Source organism: Salvelinus alpinus, chromosome 12 (genome assembly GCF_045679555.1).
Source record: "Salvelinus alpinus chromosome 12, SLU_Salpinus.1, whole genome shotgun sequence".
Classification (NCBI taxonomy): domain Eukaryota; kingdom Metazoa; phylum Chordata; class Actinopteri; order Salmoniformes; family Salmonidae; genus Salvelinus; species Salvelinus alpinus.
The window spans coordinates 5,247,035-5,272,034 of record NC_092097.1 but is presented as its reverse complement, the minus strand read 5'-3'; the positions used below and the strand labels follow the sequence as shown (position 1 = coordinate 5,272,034).

Sequence of the window (25,000 nt, the reverse complement as noted above, 5' to 3'; positions counted from 1 at the left end):
CTTAAAATGCTGATAAACTATGGAGGCAATTTCTTCACATTATCAGCACAGCAATGCGCACACGGCAGTAGGCTATACGCGCAAATGTTCCAAAATGTAATCGATGAGCTGGAAAACACTGTTCTCGAAAGTGACGGCAAATTGCGATTATGCATGTGGTTAAAGCGGGATATAAGGCCTCCGGTCGGAAGGAGCCTATAAAACGTAGAACTGTCATTCTCGCCGGGTTTGGCATAATGCTTTATTATAAAAGTGCATTTTTATGGAGAAAATTATCTCCCCCAAAGTAGAAAATCTCGCGCAGTTTATGTATGCCAGTTAAGCTCTACACCGGTTAGAAAGCAGATGAATGTGCTTAATTTTAAGAAGTTATTTGGCCACTTTAGTTGTGATACAAACCTTATCAAAACATATAGGCCTATGGGCTAGGATACATGAGGTGTGCGACTATGATTTGAAAAGTCGCCAAAAAAAAGACGTGCTGTTTCATGCCTTAATGCACAAGCTGGGCATCATTCACAAGTGATAGGTTAATATTGTCACCAATCAGACTATTCTTCATTTTATGTCGTCTTTACATATACTAAATAATACAGTGCATTAGAGAAAGTATTCAGACCCCTTGAGTTTTTCTACATTTTGTTACGTTATGAATGTACATTTTGTTACATTCTAAAATGGATTCAATGTTTTTTTTCCTCGTCAATGGACACCATACCCCATAATGACAAAGTTAAAACAGTTTTTAATTTAATTTTAGCAAATGTATGAAAAATAACAAAAATAAAATATTTACATACGTGTTCAGACCCTTTGCTATGAGACTCGAAATTGAGCTCAGGTGCATCCTGTTTCAATTGATCATCCTTGAGATGTTTCTTCAACTTGACTGGATTCCACCTGTGGTAAATTTTAATTGATTGGACCTGATTTGAGGTCCCACAGTGCCTCGACACAATCCTGTCTACGAACAATTCCTTTGACCTCATGGCTTGGTTCTTGCTCTGACATTATATAGACAGCTGTGTGCCTTTCCAAATCATGTCCAATCAATTGAATTTACCACAGGTGGACTCCAATCAAGTTATAGAAACATCTCAAGGATGATCAATGGAAACAGGATGCACCTGGGCTCAATTTCGAGTCTCATAGCAAAGGGTCTGAATACGTATGTAAATAATTAATTTTTGTTATTTTTGCCAAAAGGCACCTAAAAACTCTGACCATGAGATACAAGATTCTCTGGTCTGATGAAACCAAGATGGAACTCTTTGGCCTGAATGACAAATGTCACGTCAGGATCGAGGGCAAGATGAATGGAGCAAAGTACAGAGATATTCTTGATGAAAACCTGTTCCAGAGATTTCAGGACCTCAAACTGGGGCGAAGGTTCACCTTCCAACAGGACAACGACCCTAAGCACATAGCCAAGAAAATGGAGGAGTGGCTTCGGGACAAGTCTCGGAATGTACTTACGTGGCCCAGCCAGATCCCGGACTTGAACCCGATCGAACATCTCTGGAGAGACCTGAAAATAGCTGTGCAGGGATGCTCCCATCCAACCTGACAGAGCTTGAGAGGATCTGCAGAGAAGAATGGGAGAAACTCCCCAAATACAGGTGTGCAAAGCTTGTAGCGTCATACCCAAGAAGACTCGAGGCTGTAATCGCTGCCAAAGGTGCTTCAACAAAGTGTCCGAATTTTTATGTAAACGTGATAATTCTGTTTTTTCTTTTTATAAATTTGCAAAAATGTCAACCTGTTTTTGTTGTGTCATTATGGGGTATTATGTGTAGATTGATGAGAAAAAACAATTTAATCCATTTCAGAATGAGGCTGTAACGTAACAAAATGTGGAAAAAATTCTAGGGGTCTGAATACTTTCCGAATGCACTGTATATAGACAGGTGTGTGCCTTTCCAAATCATGTCCAATCAATTGAATTTACCACAGGTGGACTCCAATCGAGTTATAGAAACATCTCAAGGATGATCAATGGAAACAGGATGCACCTGGGCTCAATTTTGAGTCTCATAGCAAAGGGTCTGAATATTTATGTAAATTAGGTATTTCTGTTTTTTATTTTTAATACATTTGCAAAAATTTGAAAAAAACTGTTTTCGCTTTGTCATTATAGGGTATTGTGTGTAGATTGAAGTGGGAAAAGATTTTATCCATTTTAGAATAAGGCTGTAACGTAACAAAATGTGGAAAAAGTCAAGGGGTCTGAATACTTTTAGAATGCACTGTAAATAACGAATGGAAGAAGCTTTTCCCGTGGTTCATTTTCATGCCAGCCAGGCAGGCTATACTCCTGTTGTAAAGCGACGCAATGTGCTTAATATTCGGAAATTTCATGAATAAATATCGTAGGCCTAGCCTATAGAAAACTATTTTTAATAGAGGCCATCAAAACTCTGTTTTCTCATGCAATTGCATAGCCAGTAGAAATGTTATGCAACATCAGCTCATGGTTACTCATTAAGTGTTTGATTTAGATTTTAGATCACATTTGCATTGATGTCAGAGTGATTAGAGGGACAATAGAGTGCTGAGTATGAGGCAGTTAGCAAGTTTGATATGCTACTAATGACCATCAGCAGCATCAGAGCTTGGGGAAGCCTAATCACCATAACAAAATGGCCATGTGGAATTTGACTGCCGTCATGACTCGTGAATGCTGGTGTGGCGGTAATACGGTCACCGTAACAGCGTTCGCTTCCAACTTCGGTCCCAGTCTATCTATGGTTATTATATTTCTGAGAAAGGACAGAAAGAGCGACACAAAAGGATCCCAAGAGGGCATTAGACACTGTATATCAAAACAGTAGGCAGGCGATCTTTTCACATACAAATATTTGCTGAAATAGCGAACACTCTAAACGGACATTCCATCTGTCTCCTCTCCTGTATGACCCCCCCCCCCCATGCAGCTCCACATTGCAGCAGCCAACGGCTACGTCCAGGGTGCAGAGCTGCTGCTGGAGGGAGGGGCCAGGATGGACCTGAGAGACCCTGACGGATGGCAGCCGCTCCACGCTGCAGCCTGCTGGGGCCAGGTGAGGTAACACACACACACACACACACACACACACACACACACACACACACACACACACACACACACACACACACACACACACACACACACACACACACACACACACACAGGGGAGCAGAGCATGGACACACGCGGAGTGCACCGAATCGTACACGGGCACACGTACACACGGGCTCAGGCACACGAGGGCAAACGCGGACGCACAGATGCATACAAATAAACACAAACGCACACACACGCGCTCTCTGAACATGAGTGCGCAGAGCCATGTAAATACTCATAGATACTCGCCATTGTTCCAGATGCATGTAGCAGAGCTGTTGGTTTCTCACGGTGCCAGCCTCAATGCCAAGACCTACCTAGAGGAGACACCCATTGGTAAGTCGGCCCTATAGAGATCAAAACTTTAGAGAGAGCCTTATGACATCTCTGTTGTTCTATCTCTGTGGTCTGCCCCGACCTGCTGTTTATCATGAGAACGGTGATGCTATACTGTATAAGTGATCACTGGACTAGGGTCTAAAACCCAATAGAAACCCACACGGCCACCCCAGAGCAGTAGTTGTGGATGGATGGTGTTTCGGTTTCCGTGTGAGCTCTAACTGCTGACCTTTCTGTGACCTGTAGACCTGTGTGAGGACGAGGAGTTCCGTGCCATCCTGTTGGACCTGAAACACAAACACGATATCATCATGAAGTCTCAGCTCAAACACAAGACCTCCCTGTGTCGGAGGACATCCAGCGCAGGCAGCCGTGGGTACGTACTGACCTCTGCTGGACAGAGAGGAAACTGCACACTAGGTGTTTTTTTTCTCTCACTATTTTCTTCTGCAGTAGTGCTGTTCAATGGTGAGCCACCACACAAGGGATGGGCTGTTTTTGTTACAGCCTAGCACTAACACATCATTTAACTAATAGCTGCATTTTCTTATTAGCCGAATCAGGTGTGTTAGTGCTGGGAATACCAGTTACTAGCGTGGGATAAAACTAAAATGTGCCAGGACTAGGATAAAGAAACCATGACCACTGAACTAATTCCTGGACCCCCTCTCCTCCTCTCTGTATAGGAAAGTGGTGCGGCGGGCCAGCCTGTCTGACAGACACAACCTTCGTGTGAAGGAATACGAGACAGAGGCCATCGTGTGGAGAGGTGGGAGGGAAGGAGGGAGGGAGGAGCAGGAGAAAGAGAAGGAGACAGACCAGGAGAGCAGCCATCTGATCAATACGACTGTTACTATGGTTAGTATGGATGAATGTTTCTCCTATCTTACATCTTATCACAAACGCAAATCATATTTGTGTGTGTCAACAAGACCATGTAGCTTATCATTTAACAAAGTAATGACCAGCCTCTAGTCTAGTTAGTCAACTAGCCATCTATTTTGTTTGTGGAGACAATCATAGTAAAGGTTTGTTACAGTAATTGATAGCAGTAGTTGGTATCAGTATTGAGTAACAGTTAGTAACAGTAATCTTAATGTCCTCTGTCTCCCAGGTGATTCCGGTGAAGCCAGTAGCGGAGAGGCCCAAGCTCCAGAAAATCCTTAAAGACCCTAGTGGCGTCATCAAACAAAACGGCATCATCTCCACGACGACGTCTACGCCCGCTCCCAGTCAGTCGCCGGCCACCAATGGTGAGGCTCCGTCCCCTGACACGAAGAGTATGACGTCCATTCAGCTGCCCGAGGACTCTTCCTCCGTGCCCAGGGAGCGTGCTCAGACACTATCAGAACTGAAAAAGCAGAGGTCGGCCGCCAAGCTGCTCAACCACCCTCTCCTCAACGGTCACCTTGGAAACGGCTCCACAGAAACCGCCGAGCCCCAGAGCCCTGTGGACTCCCGCATGCCGCTGGTCTCCTCCAATGGCAGCGCAGTTTACTACACCCCGGCCAGCGGGGACCCACCCATCCTCAAACTGAAACAGCCAATAGATGATGAGGAACTAAAGGGTTCCTACAGCTGCTGCTGTGTCTCCTAGGGAGGGGTGGAGGTCACCCCAAGACACTGATTTAAGGTCAGGTTTACTATGTTCTCCTCCAGTGCATTAAGGTTAGGGTTCGAGGAGGGTAAACTGATCGTAGATCTGTGTCAAAGGGTAACTTCTTCCCGGATAGAGTGTACCAGAGCAGGATGGTCATGTGACTGAAGCAGGAAGAGATTGCACAGCGGGACACCAAAAGGCGGAGCCAAGGTCCAAGAATGCAATAGGAGTGGAGCTGGTTCAGTCAGGTGATTGGTTACCTGCCCCTACTCCCTAGTTGTCCTACCCACTGCTGTTTCAACTCCTGGCCACACCAGTATGGAGGATAGGATACCCTTAGTGAAATCGAGTAAAAGATGAATTGTGGAAGAGCCAAACGGTAATAGCTCAACACTGTTGATCTCCCTATGGAGTGGGTGGCTGAGATGGTCCATAGACCATAAGAGTATAGAGGATTCCCCTACCCCCCGGGAGAACGGGCATGCCACTGTGATAGATTGTGGTTGATGTAGAGGGTAAGGAAGTGGAACGAGATGGCCCTTATCCCCTATGAGCAGAGAACTCTGGTGCCCTATAAAGGGATGGATGGCTAGGCAGCGTGCTCTCCCATGTTAAGCGTATGTGGGGTCTAACAACTTTTGACTGAATCACTGTTTTCAAACCACATTCTTCCTTTATCCACTGTTTCTGAAAGTGTTTGAGGAGAAAATACTCCAACATATCAGAATACTCTCCCTGTTACTGAAACAAAGAGGGATACTCTTTCTTAAGACGGATTCTTGTTCAAATGCTGACTAATTTCAGAAAAGGGAAGGAATGGTTTATACCAGGGTGGCAGGTAGCCTAGCGGTTAGCGCGTTGGACCAGTAACTGAAAGGCTGCTGGTTCGAATCCCCGAGCCGACAAGGTGAAAAAAAATCTGTCGGTGTGCCCTTGGGCAAAGCACTTAACCCTAATTGCTCCTGTAAGTTGCTCTGGATAAAAGCGTCTTCTAAATGACTAAAATGTAAATAACAAAACAGAACAGTATTACAGTCAACGATCTATCTGCTCCTGTGAAGGAGGAGGATTGGAGCACTGCACTATAGACATTTGAAACAATGCAGCATTAAACTCATCATCCGTCCAGATCCGAACTTGCATCGATAAAGGTGGTGAAAAGGTGTTTGATATGCCCATGTCTTTTTGTGTATTTGTAGGTAATTTAAGCAAAAATAAATGTTTAAAAATACAGTGCATTAGGAAAGTATTCAGACCCTTTGACTTTTTCAACATTTTGTTACGTTACAGACTTATTATAAAATCTATTAAATAAATAAAAAATCCTCATCAATCTACACACAATACCCCATAATGACAAAGTGAAAACAGTTTTTTTTTTTATGTTTCCATTGATCATCCTTGAGATGTTTCTACAACTTGATTGGAGTCCACCTGGGGTAAATTCAAGTGGACATGATTTGGAAAGGCACACACCTGTCTATAAGGTCCCACAGTTCACGTCAGAGCAAAAACCAAACCATGAGGTCAAAGGAATTGTCCGTAGAGCTCCGAGACAGGATTGTGTTGAGGCACAGATCTCGAGAAGGGTAGCAAAAAATGTCTGCAGCATTGAAAGACCCCAAGAACACAGTGGCCTCCATCACTCTTAAATGGAAGCAGTTTGGAACCACCAAGACTCTTCCTAGAGCTGTCCACTCAGCCGAACTGAGCAATCGGGGGAGAAGGGCCTTGGTCAGAAAGGTGACCAAGAACCCAATGGTCACTCTGACAGAGCTCCAGAGTTCTTCTCTGGAGATGGTTGTCCTTCGGGAAGGTTATCCCATCTCTGCAGCACTCCACCAATTAGGCCTTTTTGGCCACACGGAAGCCACTCCTCAGTAAAAGGCACATGACAGCCCGCTTGGAGTTTGCCAAAAGAGAGTGAACTCTTTGGCCGGAATGCCAATCGTTATGTCTGGAGGAAACCTGGATGTTTTTCAGCGACAGGGACTGGGAGACTAGTCAGGATCGAGGGAAAGATGAACGGAGCAAAGTACAACGAGATACTTAATGAAAACCTGCACCAGAGCGGACCTCAAACTGGGACAAAGGTTCACCTTCTAACAGGACAACGATCCTGCGCACACAGCCAAGACAACGCTGGAGTGGCTTCGGGACAAGTCTCGAATGTGGCCCAGCCAGAGCCCGGACGTGAATCCGATCGTACATCTCTGGACAGACCTGAAAATAGCTGTGTAGTGACGCTCCCCATCCAGCCTGACAGAGCTTGACAGGTTCTGCAGAGAAGAATGTGAGAAATTCCCCAAATACAGCTGTGCCAAGCTTGTAGCGTCATACCCAAGAAGACTCGAGGCTGTAATCGCTGCCGAAGGTGCTTCAACAAAGTACTGGGTGAAGGGTCTGAATAGTTATGTAAATGTGATATTTCTGTTTTTTATTTTTATAAATTAGCAAAAAAATAAAAATCTAATTTTATTTTTTTGCTTTGTCATTATGGGGTATTGTGTGTAGATTGATGAATGAAAAACACTATTTAATTTGTTTTAGAAATAAGGCTGTAACGTAACAGAATGTGGAAAAGGTAAAGGGGTCTGAATATTTTCCGAATGCACTGTATGTACCGTTTCCAGCTTTTTATTTATGAAGAATCATTTTATGTATAAAGGATATGGATTGCAAATTCCTACAGTGTATTTATTTTCTTTATGTATCTATGGAGAGTGAATGCAATAGGATGAGCTATTAGTACAGTATATCTTCCTTTCCTGTGAAGCACTGATCCTAGATCTGTTTGTGATGTCTTGCCAGCTTCATTGCTGCCATTGACATGGAGTAGGCAAAACAGTACAAACAGATCTGGAACCAGGCTAGAAGCACTGCACCTTCTAGAATGGAAATGTTCCTTTGGAGTTGACAAGGTTATTGTCCAGTCACCTGTAGCTTGTGTATAGCCTGGTCCCAGATCTATCTGTGTGCTGTATTGCCAACTCAATAAAATAGGAAGGGCACAAACAGGTCTGAGTCTAGGCATATTCCACCCAGGCTCAGTTAAAGTGGTTTAAAACTAAGAGACTTGGCAAAGCAAAGTATAACACTTGCTTATTACCATCACATGCACATTAACTCAGAAAATGTATGGTATCTGACATGATGTAGCCCACTGTGTATTATTTTGTAGAAAGTGTGTCTGTATTCCAAGTTCCAACACTGGAAGTACCTACCTACTTAACCATGAAAAGTTGGATTGTACTAAGTAGTTAAAGAGGCTGGTTCATCTGTGTTATTGTCCTTTAACCTGTGGATACATACAGTATAAAGTAGTAGTAGACAATTGTCTGCTACCCTCAGATTTGTAGTAGTACTGTAGTAATACTACAGTGTAGTAGCAGTAGTAGTACCAGCTACCCTCAGCTCTGCCCCCCCCGATTGTGCCCCTATGGGTGCCAAGTAGTCTTCCAAAGGAGAGGGGGACATGGACTGGGGACGGGGACCAGGGAAGGCGGCCCACCTGTGTCAGTGTTGTCCTCTTATCTCCTGTACCCACCGCCATCCCAACTGCCCTGTCTTGCCTGTGTATAGTGTCAAAAATGGTCAACTTTTCTCAGAATTGCATAATAAGTTGTTATTGTTGTGACATTGTACTCCAGCCATTCATATAGAGACAAAGATAACACAAGTTAGTAACACTTTACATTAAGTTGCTCTTATAACTATGTAGTTACAGGTATAGAGCCCCACAGTGGAGGTGTCATAATACCCATAAAACCTAGCGGTCAAACGGGGAAATGGTTCCAATCATTTTTCCACCATTCATTTTTCCCATAGGGAATTTGAGAAACATTTAAAATAAGGGCTGTGTTTCATGTAGGCTTACTATTTTGATAACTATCTCGAACAAGGAGAATTTTGTCAATATATTAGGCTCTATTTACTTTCGGATTCTAAAATGCTAATTGGTGTCAAAGTAGACATAATGCAAAACTACAAATCCCTGTACGTCATCCCTAGCTGACATCTTGTTTAATATTTTTTATTTATTGAAACTTTATTTAACTAGGCAAGTCAGTTAAGAACAAATTATTATTTACAATGATGGCCTAGGAACAGTGCCTTGTTCAGGGGCAGAATGACAGATTTTTACCTTGTCAGCTCAGGCATTCGATCTTAGCAACCTTTTGGTTACTGGCCCAACGCTCTAACCACTAGGCTACCTGCCGCTACCTTTGCTAACAGGTGTTGTGTCATTTTAAAACTTCCAGTTTATATAAATGTAGCCAATTTATTCATTACTAAATTTAGCTAACATTAGATAGTTAATCCAGAGATTCTTACCTTTGTCTTGATTCAGCAATGTTGTTTAGATCATCATGGCATTTGTTGTTCTTCATGATAGCCACATTAGCAGCTAATTAAAAAATTATTTTGGAGGGGTAAATACAGGCAAATATATCGATAAATTCACCTCGTCCTAGAGAGATTTACACTTATCAAAACGTCACGCTAAGGTAAGCCTACACAAAACACAGTCCTTATTTTAAGTGTTTCTAAAATCCCCTATGGGAAAAATGAATGGTGGAAAAAATATTGGAACCAATTCCTTGTTTGACTGTTAGGTTTTATGGGTATTATGACGCCTACTGTGGTACTCTATAAGGCAACTTAAGTGTTCAGGGCTCTAAAGTGCCATCAATTTGGTCGCATATGCAACAAAATATCTTGGCGTTTTAATTTGGGAGCACCAGTGCGAGAGAAAATATATATTTTATAATAATTGTTGTAATGATAAGGTTTCGCTGTACCTGTTGTTTCCCGAGCGCAGATACATTAGTGTCATGCACCATTATTACAGCTAAAACTACTTGTTTCTAGACCCATATTACCGGCGCAACGTTTTTTCTTCCTGTCGAGGTTTAGGCGCATTTTACATTCATAAATGTAAAATCATGTCACACGCCATTAACCATTCTTGTCATGTTTATTACCTCATTAGCGAGCTAACAACCTGGTAACTTTACCAGTATATCCAAACATTTGGTGGCACAGAAAGGAAAAGCGATAGCTCCTTTCATGATCATAGCAATGAATGAATGACAGATCTCTTGCATGTTGTCATCACGAACTTGACGCTCTTAAAGAGACCGTGTATCATTTTCAATGTAATGCATCTCAATAGGAAAATAGTGCTTTTACATAATCAAAAACCTAATATTCCACAAATGACTTTGTATCAACATTTCACCTTTTTATAATTAATTAACAAATGTATTTACAAGGATTCAGAAGTAGAACTAAGCAGGTAGCCTAGTGGTTAGAGCGTTGGACAAGTAACCGAAAGGTTGCAAGATCAAATCCCTGAGCTGACAAGGTAAAAATCTGTTGTTCTTCCCCTGAACAAGGCAGTTAACCCACTGTTCCTAGGCCATCATTGAAAATAACAATTTGTTCTTAACTGACTTGCCTAGTTAAATAAATGTAAAATATATATAATTCATATAGGCTATGCAATATCTCAATTGGTGCTCCTACAATTTGTTGTGCTCCTAACTTTTTAAAGTTGGGAGCATCAGTGCTACCAATGAAAAATGTTAATTTAGAGCCCTGGTTGTGTTACCAAAAATATGAACTAAACTCAGCAAAAAAATAAACGTCCTCTCACTGTCAACTGCGTTTATTTTCAGCAAACTTAACATGTGTAAATATTTGTATGAACCTAACAAGATTCAACACCTGAGACATAAACATAAACAATTTCCACAGACATGTGACTATCATAAATGGAATAATGTGTCCCTGAACAAAGGGGGGGTCAAAATCAAAAGTAACAGTCAGTATCTGGTGTGGCCACCAGCTGCATTAAGTACTGCAGTGCATCTCCTCCTCATGGACTGCACCAGATTTGCCAGTTCTTGCTGTGAGATGTTACCCCACTCTTCCACCGAGGCACCTGCAAGTTCCCGGACATTTCTGGGGGGAATGGCCCTAGCCCTCACCCTCCGATCCAACAGGTCCCAGACGTGCTCAATGGAATTGAGATCTGGGCTCTTCGCTGGCCATGGCAGAACACTGACATTCCTGTCTTGCAGGAAATCACACACAGAACGAGCAGTATGGCTGGTGGCATTGTCATGCTAGAGGGTCATGTCAGGATGAGCCTGCAGGAAGGGTACCACATGAGGGAGGAGGATGTCTTCCCTGTAATGCACAGTGTTGAGATTGCCTGCAATGACAACAAGCTCAGTCCGATGTTGCTGTGACTCACCGCCCCAGACCATGACGGACCCTCCACCTCCAAATCGATCCCGCTCCAGAGTACAGGCCTCGGTGTAACGCTCATTCCTTCGACGATAAACGCAAATCCAACCATCACCCCTGGTGGGACAAAACCGCGACTTGTCAGTGAAGAGCACTTTTTGCCAGTCCTGTCTGGTCCAGCGACGGTGGGTTTGTGCCCATAGGCGACGTTGTTGCCGGTGATGTCTGGTGAGGACCTGCCTTACAACAGGCCTACAAGCCCTCAGTCGAGCCTCTCAGCCTATTGCGGACAGTCTAAGCACTGACGGAGGGATTGTGCATTCTTGTGTAACTCGGGCAGTTGTTGTTGCCATCCTGTACCTGTCCCGCAGATGTGATGTTCGGATGTACCGATCCTGTGCAGTTCTACACGTGGTCAGCCACTGCGAGAACGATCGGCGTCTCACAGTACGGACATTGCAATTTATTGCCCTGGCCACATCTGCAGTCCTCATTCCTCCTTGCAGCATGCCTAAGGCACTTTCACGCAGCAGGGACCCTGGGCATCTTTCTTTTGGTGTTTTTCAGAGTCAGTAGAAAGGCTTCTTTAGTGTCCTACGTTTTCATAACTGTGACCTTAGTTGCCTACCGTCTGTAAGCTGTTAGTGTCTTAACGACCGTTCCACAGGTCCATGTTCATTAATTGTTTAAGCATGGGAAACAGAGTTTAAACCATTTACAATGAAGATCTGTGAAGTTATTTGGATTTTTACGAATTATGTTTGAAAGACAGGGTCCTGAAAAAGGGACGTTTCTTTTTTTGCTGAGTTTGTGTCAGCATGCCAGGCAGAAGGTTGTTTTCAGTGTCCATTGTATTTACGTGTAAGTAGGAATTCCCAGGGGTCCAAATGTTTAATATCTGTATTATCTGACCACTAATATGACCCAAATTTACAGTGACAGATCCATCTTTCGACTGTTGTTTCCTATTGTTGTGGCCAGTGCTTGTGTATCAAACAGTCTGTCACGTGTGCAAAATGAAAATGGTTGATCAGTGTTTATTTTATAAAGACGTGTTGTTAATAAGAAGAAGAAACGATTAAAACTACTGATTTTGTAATTACTGGAAAATACTGACGGTTGTATTAACATTTTGAATAAATTGTGTATTTTGCGCATTTCATTGTCTTCAATGTATATGAGAAGCCATTCCTGTTGCACAGAAAGATTTGTAGCTGTCCTCTACTCTCCTCTATGGTAGCCCTGTGCAGAGAGGGAGACGGGCAATGTGACAACAGCCCTCTGCCCTCCGTTAAGCAGCTGTCAGACGCTTGGTGTTAGCGGAGGGTCTCCGCTCCTCTCAGAAGAAATACTCATTCACTGGCTGTACTGTGGGGTTACTGGAGTCACAGTCCTACAGGCTGCATGCTAGCATCAGTCACAGCCATAACTCTTGGCATGGCGAAAGAGAGAGTTTAGAGGAGTGAACGAATCTATCCACAGTGCCCTACATTCATTAGGCCCTAATCTATGGATTTAGCATGACTGGGAATACAGATATGCATCTTTTGGTCACAGATACCTTTAAAAAAGGTTGAGGCGTGGATCAGAAAACCAGTCAGTATCTGATGTGACCACCATTTGCCTCATGCAGTGTGACACATCTCCTTCGCATTGAGTTCATCAGGCTGTTGATTGTGGCCTGTGGAACGTTGCCCCACTCCTCTTCAATGGCTGTGTGGAGTTGCTGGATATTAGCGGGAACTGGAACACGCAGTCGTACATGTTGATCCAGAGCATCCCAAACATGCTCAATGGGTTACATGTCTAGTGAGTATGCAGGCCATGGAAGAACTGGGACATTTTCAGCTTCCAGGAATTGTTTACAGATCCTTGCTACATGGGGCCGTGAATTATCATGCTGAAACTTGGGGTGATGGCGGCGGATGAATGGCACGACAATGGGCCTCAGGATCTTGTCATGGTATCTCTGGGCATCCAAATTGCCATGGATAAAATGCAATTGTGTTCGTTGACATAAGCTTATGCCTGCCCATACCATAACCCCACCGCCACCATAGGGCACTCTGTTCACAACGTTGACATCAGTAAACCGCTCGCCCACACAACGCCATACACACTCTGCCTTCTGCCCGGTACAGTCGAAACCGGGATGTTTTATTTCAGCTCATGGGGATCAACACTTTACGTTAATACCAACATGTTGCATTTTCTATATTTTTTGTTCTGTATAGTTATGTAGTTACTCTGTGCCTGTGTTCCTAATGTTTCTAAACTTCTAGTTAAGTAACACATAGTCTATCTGGTAATACGGTATTTGAATTCTCAATCTCAAAGCAATCTGTTAAGGAGAGGGAATGGGTGACTGTTTAAGTGCATGTTACCCTGCTAACATGGGTTACCGTATGTGGCATGATGGTGCTCCATACACACTGAATCCTGGGAACAGGGCGGCGAGAGGCCCTGACCCCAGTAGGCCACTGTATCCTGAATTAGCAGGGTGGAACTCTCGATGGAATAGAACTCTTAGAGCTCTGAATTAGAATCGGAATGTTTTAAAAGTGGAACTAATTCAAATTATATGAGAGAAACTCCGAGTCCTGGCACTGTTCCACCTCCTCCTTATCTAGAGAGGACTGGGGTCATTGCCAGCTGGCCCAGTCTGAATGTAACCAGCGCAGCCGAACGGACAACACAGCCACAATGAGAATAACAGGCCAAAGAGATGAGGTTATGGCAGAGCCGGTATCATGTGATTTAGCTCCATTGTCCCTCTGCTCTGTCTATAAGGCAGCGAGTGTCTCCATTTCAATCTGTGTCTGCAGCATGGTGCCCCTCAGTCAAAGAAGAAGGGCTACATTCATGAGACACAATGGGTGAGAAAGATCACGTGAAAGGTCTGTTGACACGGCTGTATTAGCTTTTTTTAAATGTAACCTTTATTTAACCAGGTTAGTCTCATTGAGATAACCTGGATATTGTGTTGGTATGTGCATTCAACTCTCATAGCTTGCCACTCAACACATCGCTTCGAGATGATGAATATCCTACCGTAGGCCTACTACCCTTTTGACATCAGCAGTTGTCACAGTTATTTTACAGTACAGTTTACATGTCTGCCGTATTCTACAGGGCATAAATTAATATATTTGCATAGAGGATCAAGCTAAAAGCAACCAAATAGAGTGTTTCAAAAAAATACAAATAAAATGTAAGTGAGCTAAAGAAAAACTGGTGCTCTGATTACAAAGAACTACTTTTTATGCCTGCCTGCAGAACAGCAATAAAGGAGTGTTATCAATAAACTGTTTGAAGAATCCAATTTCATGATACACACTTGAAGTCGGAAGTTTACATAGACCTTAGCCAGATACATTTAAACTCAGTTTTTCACAATTCCTGACATTTAATCCTGGTAAAAATTCCCTGTTTTAGGTCAGGATCACCACTTTATTTTAAGAATGTGAAATGTCAGAATAATAGTTGAGTGCATTATTTATTTGAACTTTTAATTATTTCATCACATTCCCAGTGGGTCAGAAGTTTACATACATTCAATTAGTATTTGGTAGCATTGCCTTCAAATTGTTTAACTTGGGTCAAACATTTCGGGTAGCCTTCCACAAGCTTCCCACAACAAGTTGGGTGAATTTTGGCCCATTCCTCCTGACAGAGCTAGTGTAACCGAGTCAGGTTTGTAGGCCTCCTTGCTCGCACACGCTTTTTCAGTTCTGCCCACACATTTTCAATAGGCTTGAGGTCAGGGTTTTGTGATGGCCACCCCAATACCTTGACTTTGTTGTCCTTAAGCCATTTTGCCACAACATTGGAAGTATGCTTGGGGTCATTGTCCATTTGGAAGACCCATTTGTGACCAAGCTTTAACTTCCTGACTAACATCTATTTGTGAAGTGCACCAGTCCATCCTGCAGCAAAGCACCCCCAAAACATGATGCTACCACCCCTGTGCTTCACGGTTGGGATGGTGTTCTTCGGCTTGCAAGCCTCCCCCTTTTTCCTCCAAACATAACGATGGTCATTATAACCAAACAGTTCTATTTTTGTTTAATCAGACCAGAGGACATTTCTCCAAAAAGTACGATCTTCGTCCCCATGTGCAGTTTCAAACCGTAGTCTGGCTTTTTTATGGCGGTTTTGGAGCAGTGGCTTCTTCCTTGCTGAGCGGCCTGGCTTGTTTTACTGTGGATATAGATACTTTTGTACCTGTTTCCTCCAGCATCTTCACAAGGTCTGTTGCTGCTGTTCTGGGATTGAGTTGCACTTCTCGCACAAAAGTACGTTAATCTCTAGGAGACAGAATGCGTCTCCTTACTGAGCGGTATGACGGCTGCGTGATCCCATGGTGTTTATACTTGGGTACTATTGTTTGTACAGATGAACGTGGTACCTTCAGGCGTTTGGAAATTGCTCCCAAGGATGAACCAGACTTGGTCTTGGCTGATTTCTTTTGATTTTCCCATGATGTCAAGCAAAGTTTGAGTTTGAAGGTAAGCCTTGAAATACATCCACAGGTACACCTCCAATTGACTCAAATGATGTCAATTAGCCTATCAGAAGCTTCTAATGCCATGACATAATTTTGGGGAATTTTCCGAGCTGTTTAAAGAAACAGTCAACTTAGTGTATGTAAACTTCTGACCCACTGCAATTGTGATACAGTGAATTATAAGTGAAATATGTCTGCAAACAATTGTTGGGAAAAATTACTTGTGTCATGCACGAAGTAGATGTCCTAACCGACTTGCCAAAACTATAGTTGTGGTTGAAAAATTAGTTTTAATGACTCCAACCTAAGTGTATGTAAACTTCCGGCTTCAACTGTTCATGTTTCTAAAGATCAGAGGTGGCATATCTGTTTTAGCTACAGTCATGAGAGCTGTCATGGCAGTTCAGACACGGGGTGAGGCCCGAAATGGCACCCTATTCCCTACATAGTGCGTTACTTTTGACCAGGGCCCAGACATTGACCGTATAATAAAACGCAGGGCGACAGGGTGAGATTTGAGCTGTAAGGATATTTTCTGCTTAGATGTTCACCCTGCCTTAGCTGCCTGCAAAGAGCTTAGCAGTTAACCCTGGCCTGCCTGCCACGCAAACACAGGAGGGGAGCTGCATGGGACTGCTATGGAGAAGGTGGTTTTACACTACCAAAACAACACAGAGCAACAGGACACCCGCAATGCTGAGGGATTGACATTAATCCATAACACCGTGCATGACACGGCATGTTTGGTGACTTTCACTAGCACATCAGACGGATAGGTGTCAATGGAGCGAATGGAATGGGGAAATATTGTCGACTCTTCACACACTGTAGCTATCTACTGTATCTATGACCAGATTTTCTGGTTTCTCACCTGAGCCCCATGTATCAAACAACGAAACAGCAATGTGTTTGCTCTCTCTCATCTACTGTATGTAGAGTAGACATTTACAATCATTGACATTGTGACACATGGCAGCCAGACTACATCTTGCTGTGCAGCAACAATGGCCTTGACGATGGAGAACGAACATGTATCTTGATGAGCTACCAGTCAGTCCCAATTACCCAGTCATTCTTTGAGTGCAGAGTGCAGAGTCAGCATGTTGCGGGTTGTGGAGACTGACTGGCTGTGGACTCTCACTTCTTAGCCAACAACATCCTATTTCCACACGACAACATCGAACTGTTATGGCATCCTATTTCACTTCCTCTAAAAAAGGAGAAATTCAACAACATCAGAACTTAATTTAAGTCTACTATAAAAGCGGAGTTCATTCATGAAATGTTCACATGAAAACGCATAAAAAATACACTGAGTGTACCAAACATTAGGAACACCTTCCTAATTAGGAACCCCTTTTTCCCTTAGAACTAGTCACTCAATTAGTCGGGGCATGGACTCTACAAGGTGTCGAAAGGGTTCCACAGGGATGCTGGCCCATGTTGACTCCAGTTATATCCTGTTGGCTGGATGTCCTTTGGGTGGTGGACCATTCTTTATAAACATGGGAAACTGTTGAGCGTGAAAATCCCAGCGGCATTGTAGTTCTTGACACAAACCGGTGCGCCTGGCACCTAATACAGTACCATACCCCGTTCAAAGGCACCTACATTGTTTGTCTTACCCATTCACTCTCTGAATGGCACACATACACAATCCATGTCTCACTGCTTAAAAATCATTCTTTAACCTGTCTCCTCCCCTTCATCTGCACTGATTGACGTGGATTTAATAAGTGACATCAAGGGGTTATAGCTTTCACCTGGATTGACCTGTTTTGTATACTCTGTGTATATTTTAATTAAGGTGAAATTAAATGCATAGATAGAGATACGGCTCCACTTTTACAGACACCAATGAACCACCTGTCATGTTGATAGTAGTGGTAAGGTAGTAAGGAGGGTAGAGAGTACTGTTACAGCCCCAGCAGTAGGTTGTTTTGAATTGCTGGTTACCAGCTCTCACACTAACTGTGTGTTAATCCCTGAGAAAGTTACTACAGTTACTACGGTCACAGGCCAACGAAGAAGAGAAAGGCCCATGGTGAGTTTTGAAATCAGCTATCGAACGAATTGCACATTCAAATCGTAGTCTGCTACAGAAGCTAACTAGGTGAGGAGCAAAGTTGCGATTCAGACCTGTTTGTCATGTGGTTTAACCATTTCCTGAGAGCGAGCGAGAGAGACAGAGTGTTCTATTGCACGTACACAAACTTCCACCCACTATGTAACACGGAAATACAACTACACTGACAAACACACCCACAGACAGCAAATACACAGACAGTAAACCCATGGGCAGCAAAAACAGTCAATCAGGCACGCCTTCAGTTATCCATACCAGTGGGGAATGTGGATTACCTTATCTGTACCCAGACACAATGGGGCAAATGTAATATCTGAAAAACAGTTGGGTGTACAGCCCCACATGTACATGATGATAGTGTGAAAACATCACATGACATCGCACTGGGCACAGACATCATTTCAACATCTACTTTTGATTTACATTTGGTTGAGTTGGTCAACTAACATGAATTCAATATGAAATCAACCAAAAATGGGTCCTCAGATCCTCAAAAGGTTCTACAGCTGCACCATCCAGAGCATCCTGACTGGTTGCATCACTGCCTGTTATGGCAACTGCTCGGCCTCCAACCGCAAGGCACTACAGAGGGTAGTGCGAATGGCCCAGTACATCACCGGGGCCAGCTTCCTGCCATCCAGGACCTCTATACCAGGCGGTGTCAGAGGAAGGCCCTAAAAATTGTCAGACTCCAGCCACCCTAGTCATAGACTGTTCTCTCTGCTACCACACGGCAAGCAGTACCGGAGCTGTGAAGTCTAGGTCCAAGAGGCTTCTAACAGCTTCTACCTCCAAGCCATAAGACTCCTGAACCTCTAATTAAATGGCTACCCAGACTATTTGCATTTCCCCCCTCCCCTCTTTTACACTGCTGCTACTCTCTGTTATCATCTCTGCCTAGTCACTTTAATAACTCTACCTACACGTACATATATATTATTACTTGTTACTTTTTTTTCTTTTTTTCTTATACGTATGTTTTAAAACTGCATTGTTGGTTAGGGGCTCGTAAGTAAGCATTTCACTGTAAGGTCTACACCTGTTGTATTCGGGGGGGGATTTGATTTGAGTTCCACACTGCCTCTGGAAGCAAGGTCAGCACAAGAACTGTTCATCAGGAGCTTCATGAAACGGATTTCCATGGCCGAGCAGTCACACACAAGCCTAAGATCACCATGCGCAATGCCAAGCGTCGGCTGGAGTGGTGTAAAGCTTGCACGCCATTGGACGCTGGAGCAGAGGAAACACGTTCTCTGGACTGGGGAATCACGTTTTAGCAGTACGACGGACTAATCTGGGTTTGGCGGAGGCCAGGAGGACGCTACCTGCCCGAATGCTATTGCCAACTGTAAAGTTTGGTGGAGGAGGAATAATGGTCTGGGGCTGTTTTTCATGGTTTGTGCTAGGCCCATTAGTTCCAGTGAAGGGAAATATTAACGCTACAATGACATTCTAGATGATTCTGTGCTTTCAATTTTGTGGCAACAGTTTGGGGAAGGCCCTTCTTGTTTCAGCATGAAAATGCTCCCGTGCACAAAGCGAGGTCCATACAGAATTGGTTTGTCGAGATCGGCTGTAGAACTTGACTGGCCTGCACATTGCCCTGACCTCAATCCCATCGAACATCTTTGGGATGAATTGCAACGCCGACTGCGAACCAGGCCTAATCGGCCAACATCAGTGGCTGTTCTTGTGGCTGAATGGAAGCTAGTGTGAACGCTGCGTGTAACAAATCCGGTATCAGGATAAATAAAAAGCAAGGTCTGCTAACTTTCTTTAATTATGTTTAATTAACGCAAACAATAAATGGCAAATGCAATTTTCGTATATACGGGTTCACTGTATCTCCGCGCAGGGTAGAACAGGGAACTGGCAGGAAGTACGTAAACAGCTGTTCTTATACCGTGATGACGTAGTTCCAACGCGTCTGTTGGCCTATCACAGTAGAGGCTGAGCGCGGTTTAAACTTTGCCCAGCCTATGCTGGCACTCGGACTTGTCCAAGTCCCTTAGCGCTCTCCTCTGTCCGCATCTGGTTGTTGGGTAGATTAGATCCGTCTTATGTCTTCCCGTCGATTCTACACTCAAACAGTTCCTAATATGGTATTGTCCAGTGCTCTACCCTCCCTGGTTGGCTTAGAGATATGCACCCCTCCCCTCTCCAGATTGACCACAGCTTTTATGGCCTTTCACTCAATGTTGGTCAGTCTTTACACACATACATCTGTATTGTTTGTGTGTGTGTGTAACAAAACAACATTCATCTTCATACACTATAGCAGGCTATAGTGCATAAACATAAATCCTAACACTAGTCCCTGCATCAATGTTCCAACATCTACTGGGAAGCCTTCCCAGAAGAGTAGAGGCTGTTATAGCAGCAAAGGGGGGACAAACCAAACGCCACATTAATCCCCATGATTTAGAAATGAGACGTTCGATGAGCAGGTGTCCACATTCAATACAATAAGGTAGCGTGTTTCGCACTGGCTGAAAGTTGATTGCATTTGTGAGCGGAGGTGCCCCACTCTGTCTAACTCAGGTCTGAACAAATGTGACCTAGACGAATTAAGCACGCGTAGTAATTGTTAGAATTCTATTTTCCCATGGAAAAGAGATGTTCTATGTTTATGGACAATGCACCTGCTGCCTTGTTGACAAAATGACCGAGCTGCGCAAATTATTGTTCGATTTGAGAAGTGCACTCCTCCCTCTCGGCTTTCGACTGATAACGTGACTGGGAACTGTTCAACCCGTCCCAGCGTAAAATAACTCACTTATTATTACAGCGTTCACCTACATGCGGGCTCGTTATTGGTGGAGCCATGTCTGTGTCCTATTGGCTCTTCCACACACGACGTAATCAGAAGCGCGAGATGGACAACAGTTGAGATCTAGTTTTATTAGCATCCTCAACAAATGTTAGTATTATTTTAATTAATCAGCTTTAAAGTCCGTGCTTTGTTTGTAGTTTGAGAGACATGTTTGTGTGTCGAGGAGCGAGGCTGTCGGCGAAGGCTTTGGAGCAGGGTTTCAACTCCACGACAGGGGCAGCGGCGCAACTTAAAACAAACAGACTAACGTTAGTTGACATTACCTGCACATTGCCATTACGTAACATCCATACATTCAAATGCTCCCGAGCTTTTTGTGGATATATCGGTGGTGGTGGTCGGGAAACGGATGATTCTGCACTTTCGCTCGATGGAAAGCGAGATAAAAGGGAGAAGGACATGTTCTCCGTCAAGAACCGGGACTCTGTTCGTTTCATAATCACGCATCAGCAACAATTAACTCGAGTACATTTGGTTTCTTTAAATCTCTCCAACAAAAGTAATGGTAAAAACTTATTCAGCCGTACACATAACGTCACTAGCTCAACGTTTTATCGGACGAATGGAGGCCAACGCTGGCAGAAGAAACTATACGTAGATGCACTTGAATCTGTGTTTACGTCTGGCGCCAATGTCTGCAATCATCGATTATATCCCACATTCACTGTGCAAATGAGACCTTTTTCCTCGGTTGCTGTTGCTCCCAAACGGGTGGAGGACTCGCCCGCAGATCACAAAGTGGTAAATTCAACTTTGAATTGTATTTGTTTAACCCATGTGACATCGAATTTAAATTAACAATGTTTGACCATCAATCATGCCAGTGGTGTAAAGTACTCAGTGGCAATTTTAGAATGTAAATCTTGGTGGGGCAAACATTTTGGGGGGCGAGATGTATGCCTGCAAATCTACTACACAACACTAAACAACAATACATTAATTGCACTATAATGGTGAAAACGGTGTCCACAATCTGTAAGGGCTTACATAAAGCTGTCCCAACACCTTACCACTGCTACACCTGGCTATCAGCGGAGCCTTGTCTGCAGCGAAACAGATCATTCAGCCTCATTTACTGCCTTTAAAAAAAAAACATTGCTGATATGGCTGACTTGCTTAAACAAATGTACTTTCTACTTACAATTGACATGTACAAACTATGGCATAAGGGGACGACAAGCAGATAAGAGGCTATCCATAATTTCGATTAAGACATTAATGAACGACCTAGGACGGACGTAGTCAATAACTATTTGTTTAACACTTTTGAAATGTACAGCAACAGAATTCAGAACATGGGCCATTCTTACAGTATTCTCCTTGTACACCAAGTCAGAACCGTAGGATAAATACAGGGGGCATATAGGCAGGCAATGGAAGTTCTTACAATGTTCAATGATTGCATTTCTCTAAAACAGGTTATAGGCTACATGTGCACCACCAAGTCAGAACAGTAGGTTAAATTTAGAGTGGTAAAGGGACAAAATTATTAGGGTGAGGGACATGGGATAGCAACAGCTTACTACACAACATACACTTAGTATTACTTTCTTGCTACAGTATACCGTGCCTTCGGGAAAGTATTCAGATCCCTTGACTTTTTTCAAAATTTGTTACGTTACAGCCTTATTCTAAAATTGATTTCAATTGTTTTTTCCTCATCAATCTACACACTAGCCCATAATGACAAAGCAAAACATATATATTTTTTTAAATGTGCCCAATTTAAAAAACTGAAATCACATTCAAATAAGTATTCAGACCCTTTACTCAGTACTTTGTTGAAGCATCTTTTGCAGCGATTACAACCTCAAGTCTTTTTTGGTATGACACTACAAGCTTGGCACACCTGTATTGGAGAGTTTCTCCCATTCTTCTCTGTAGATCCTCTCAAGGATGGTCGATGGAAACCGGATGCGCTGAGCATCCATTTCTAAACCTGTTTTCGCTTTGTCATTATGGGGTATTGTGTGTAGATTGAAGTTTTATAATAAAAGCTGTAACGTAACAAAATGTGGAACAAGTCAAGGGGTCTGAATACTTTCCAAATGCACTGTAAGGACAAAATCAGCAGGCAGCAATTGTGGAATCATGCCACAGTTGGACTAGATAATGCTAAACAAGGTTGGACTGTTATATAAATTCAACAAAAGATAATTGGTTAATTTGCTCAAAGTAAAAAAATCTGAAGTCGCACTGTGGCTGTGTTAGACTTTTGCATTTGGGGGCATACTTATATTGCAATGTACAGGCCGTGCTGGGGGTCATGATGCTTGTGCTGAAGGGCAAGTGGGCAGGCATTTCCACAAATAACCACTAGGGCTTCTGTTAAGTTAAACCACTTCTGCCAATACCACCTGCAGTACCTTGTTTCCATAAACCATTCTATAGACTTCTCTCTCACACACACTCTCTCTCTCTCTCTCCCATTTATATATTTACATATTTTATTAGGTACACCCATCTAGTACTGGGTCGGACCTCCCTTTGCCTCCAGAACAGCCTGAATTCCTCGGGGCATGGATTCTACAATATGTGGCGTTCAACCGTTGCTCAATTGGAATCAAAGAATTTACCGTGTGCCAGGAAAACATTCCCCACACGATTACACCATCGCCACTAGCCTGTACCGTTGACACCAGGCAGGATGGGGCCATGGACTCATGCTGCTTATATCAAATCCTGACTGCCATGACTCAATCGGACCAGGCAATGTTTTTCCACACAATTGTCCAGTGTTGGTGATCGTGTGCCACTGCAGCCGCTTCTTCTTCTTGTTTTTTAGCTGATAGGCGTGAAACCCGGGTCGGTCGTCTGCTGCAATAGCCCATCTGTGTTCAAGGACCGACGTTCCGTGATGCCGTTCTGCACACCACTGTTGTACTGTGCCGCCTGTGTGTTGCCTGCCTGTTAGCTTGCACGATTCTTGTCATTATCCTTTGACCTCTCAGCTAGCAGTTTATGCCCACACAACTGCCACTGAATGTATGTTTTTTGTTTGTCGCACCATTCTCGATAAACCCTAGACACTTGTGTGTGAAAATCCCAGGATGCCGGCCATTTCTGAAATAATGGAACCGGCGCACTCGTTTTGTCCATTCTAATGTTCAATCGAACAGTAACTGGATGCCTGTTTGCCTGCTTTATATACAGTTGAAGTCGGAAGTTTATATACACTTACAGGCTGACTACACCGCTCGCGTCGCATGCACGAGCGTTGCAAAATAAATGTAGAAATCTATATTATTCAATTATTCACCCCACACTGCTCGCGCGCGCCAACGAGCGTCTATGTTGCCAAGGACTAAAATAGAAGTCAGTTCTATTTCTGACGCAGATTGCGCTGCAAGTCCTGCCTCTCCCATCTCCTCATTGGTTTATAGAAGCAGGTACCCACTGAAAGACGAACGAGGTCGGTGGCGGTAATGCACCTAATTTATGATCGCAATATAAAGTCCAGAGAAGAAAAAGCCTGGAAAGAGGAGAGATTACTAGAAACGATACGGTTGTACGTTTTATGTGTGGATTAATTGTCGGAGTAGAGGACCTTGTGCATTTCAGGTAAAATAACAACTCAATGTTAATATTCCAGGACAAATTATCTACCAACAGCAAGCGATCTAAATAGGACAAATTAGCAAGCAAGTGCAAGCTAGCTAGCTAAGTTGCCATATATGTTTAATGCTTTTCGACCTGTACCCAAATTAATGTAATTGGTTCAGAGTTTGTTTTGATATTTTAACCTGCGTTTGGTGTCGGGGGACAAAATACATTTATGCACAATGGCGCACCCGGTCTGGGTTCCGTGTTAGGTTGGAGTCGTTAAAACCTCTCCACAAATTTCTTGATAACAAACTATAGTTTTGGCAAGTCGGTTAGGACATCTACTTTGTGCATGACACAAGTAATTTTTCCAACAATTGTTTATAGACAGATTATTTCACTTATAATTCACTGTATCACAATTCCAGTTGGTCAGAAGTTTACATACACTAAGTTGACTGTTTCTTTAAACAGCTTGGAAAATTCCAAAAAATGATGTCATGGCTTTAGAAGCTTCTGATAGGCTAATTGACATCATTTGAGTCAATTGGAAGTTCACCTGTGGATGTATTTCAAGGCCTACCTTCAAACTCAGTGCCTCTTTGCTTGACATCATGGGAAAATCAAAAGAAATCAGCCAGACCTCAGAAATAAAATTGTAGACTTCCACAAGTCTGGTTCATCCTTGGGAGCAATTTCCAAATGCCTGAAGGTGCCACGTTCATCTGTACAAA

At 43.3% G+C, this 25,000-nt stretch overlaps 2 protein-coding genes across 2 annotated transcripts in view; both read left to right on the top strand.

Moving 5' to 3' along the window:
* The window catches only part of LOC139536511 (protein phosphatase 1 regulatory inhibitor subunit 16B-like), a 138,835-nt gene extending 126,381 nt beyond the window's left edge, over positions 1-12,454 (top strand). The window contains exons 7-11 of the mRNA XM_071337072.1: positions 2,934-3,059; positions 3,364-3,439; positions 3,689-3,818; positions 4,129-4,300; positions 4,557-12,454. Of these exons, the coding sequence (XP_071193173.1) occupies positions 2,934-3,059; positions 3,364-3,439; positions 3,689-3,818; positions 4,129-4,300; positions 4,557-5,039 (987 nt within the window). The 3' untranslated portion in view covers positions 5,040-12,454. The remainder of the gene's footprint in view (positions 1-2,933; positions 3,060-3,363; positions 3,440-3,688; positions 3,819-4,128; positions 4,301-4,556) is intronic.
* Positions 12,455-20,711: 8,257 nt separating this feature from the next.
* LOC139536510 (uncharacterized) overlaps positions 20,712-25,000 on the top strand; it is a 27,690-nt gene continuing 23,401 nt past the window's right edge. The window contains exon 1 of the mRNA XM_071337071.1: positions 20,712-21,464. Within this exon, the coding sequence (XP_071193172.1) occupies positions 20,871-21,464 (594 nt within the window). The 5' untranslated portion in view covers positions 20,712-20,870. The remainder of the gene's footprint in view (positions 21,465-25,000) is intronic.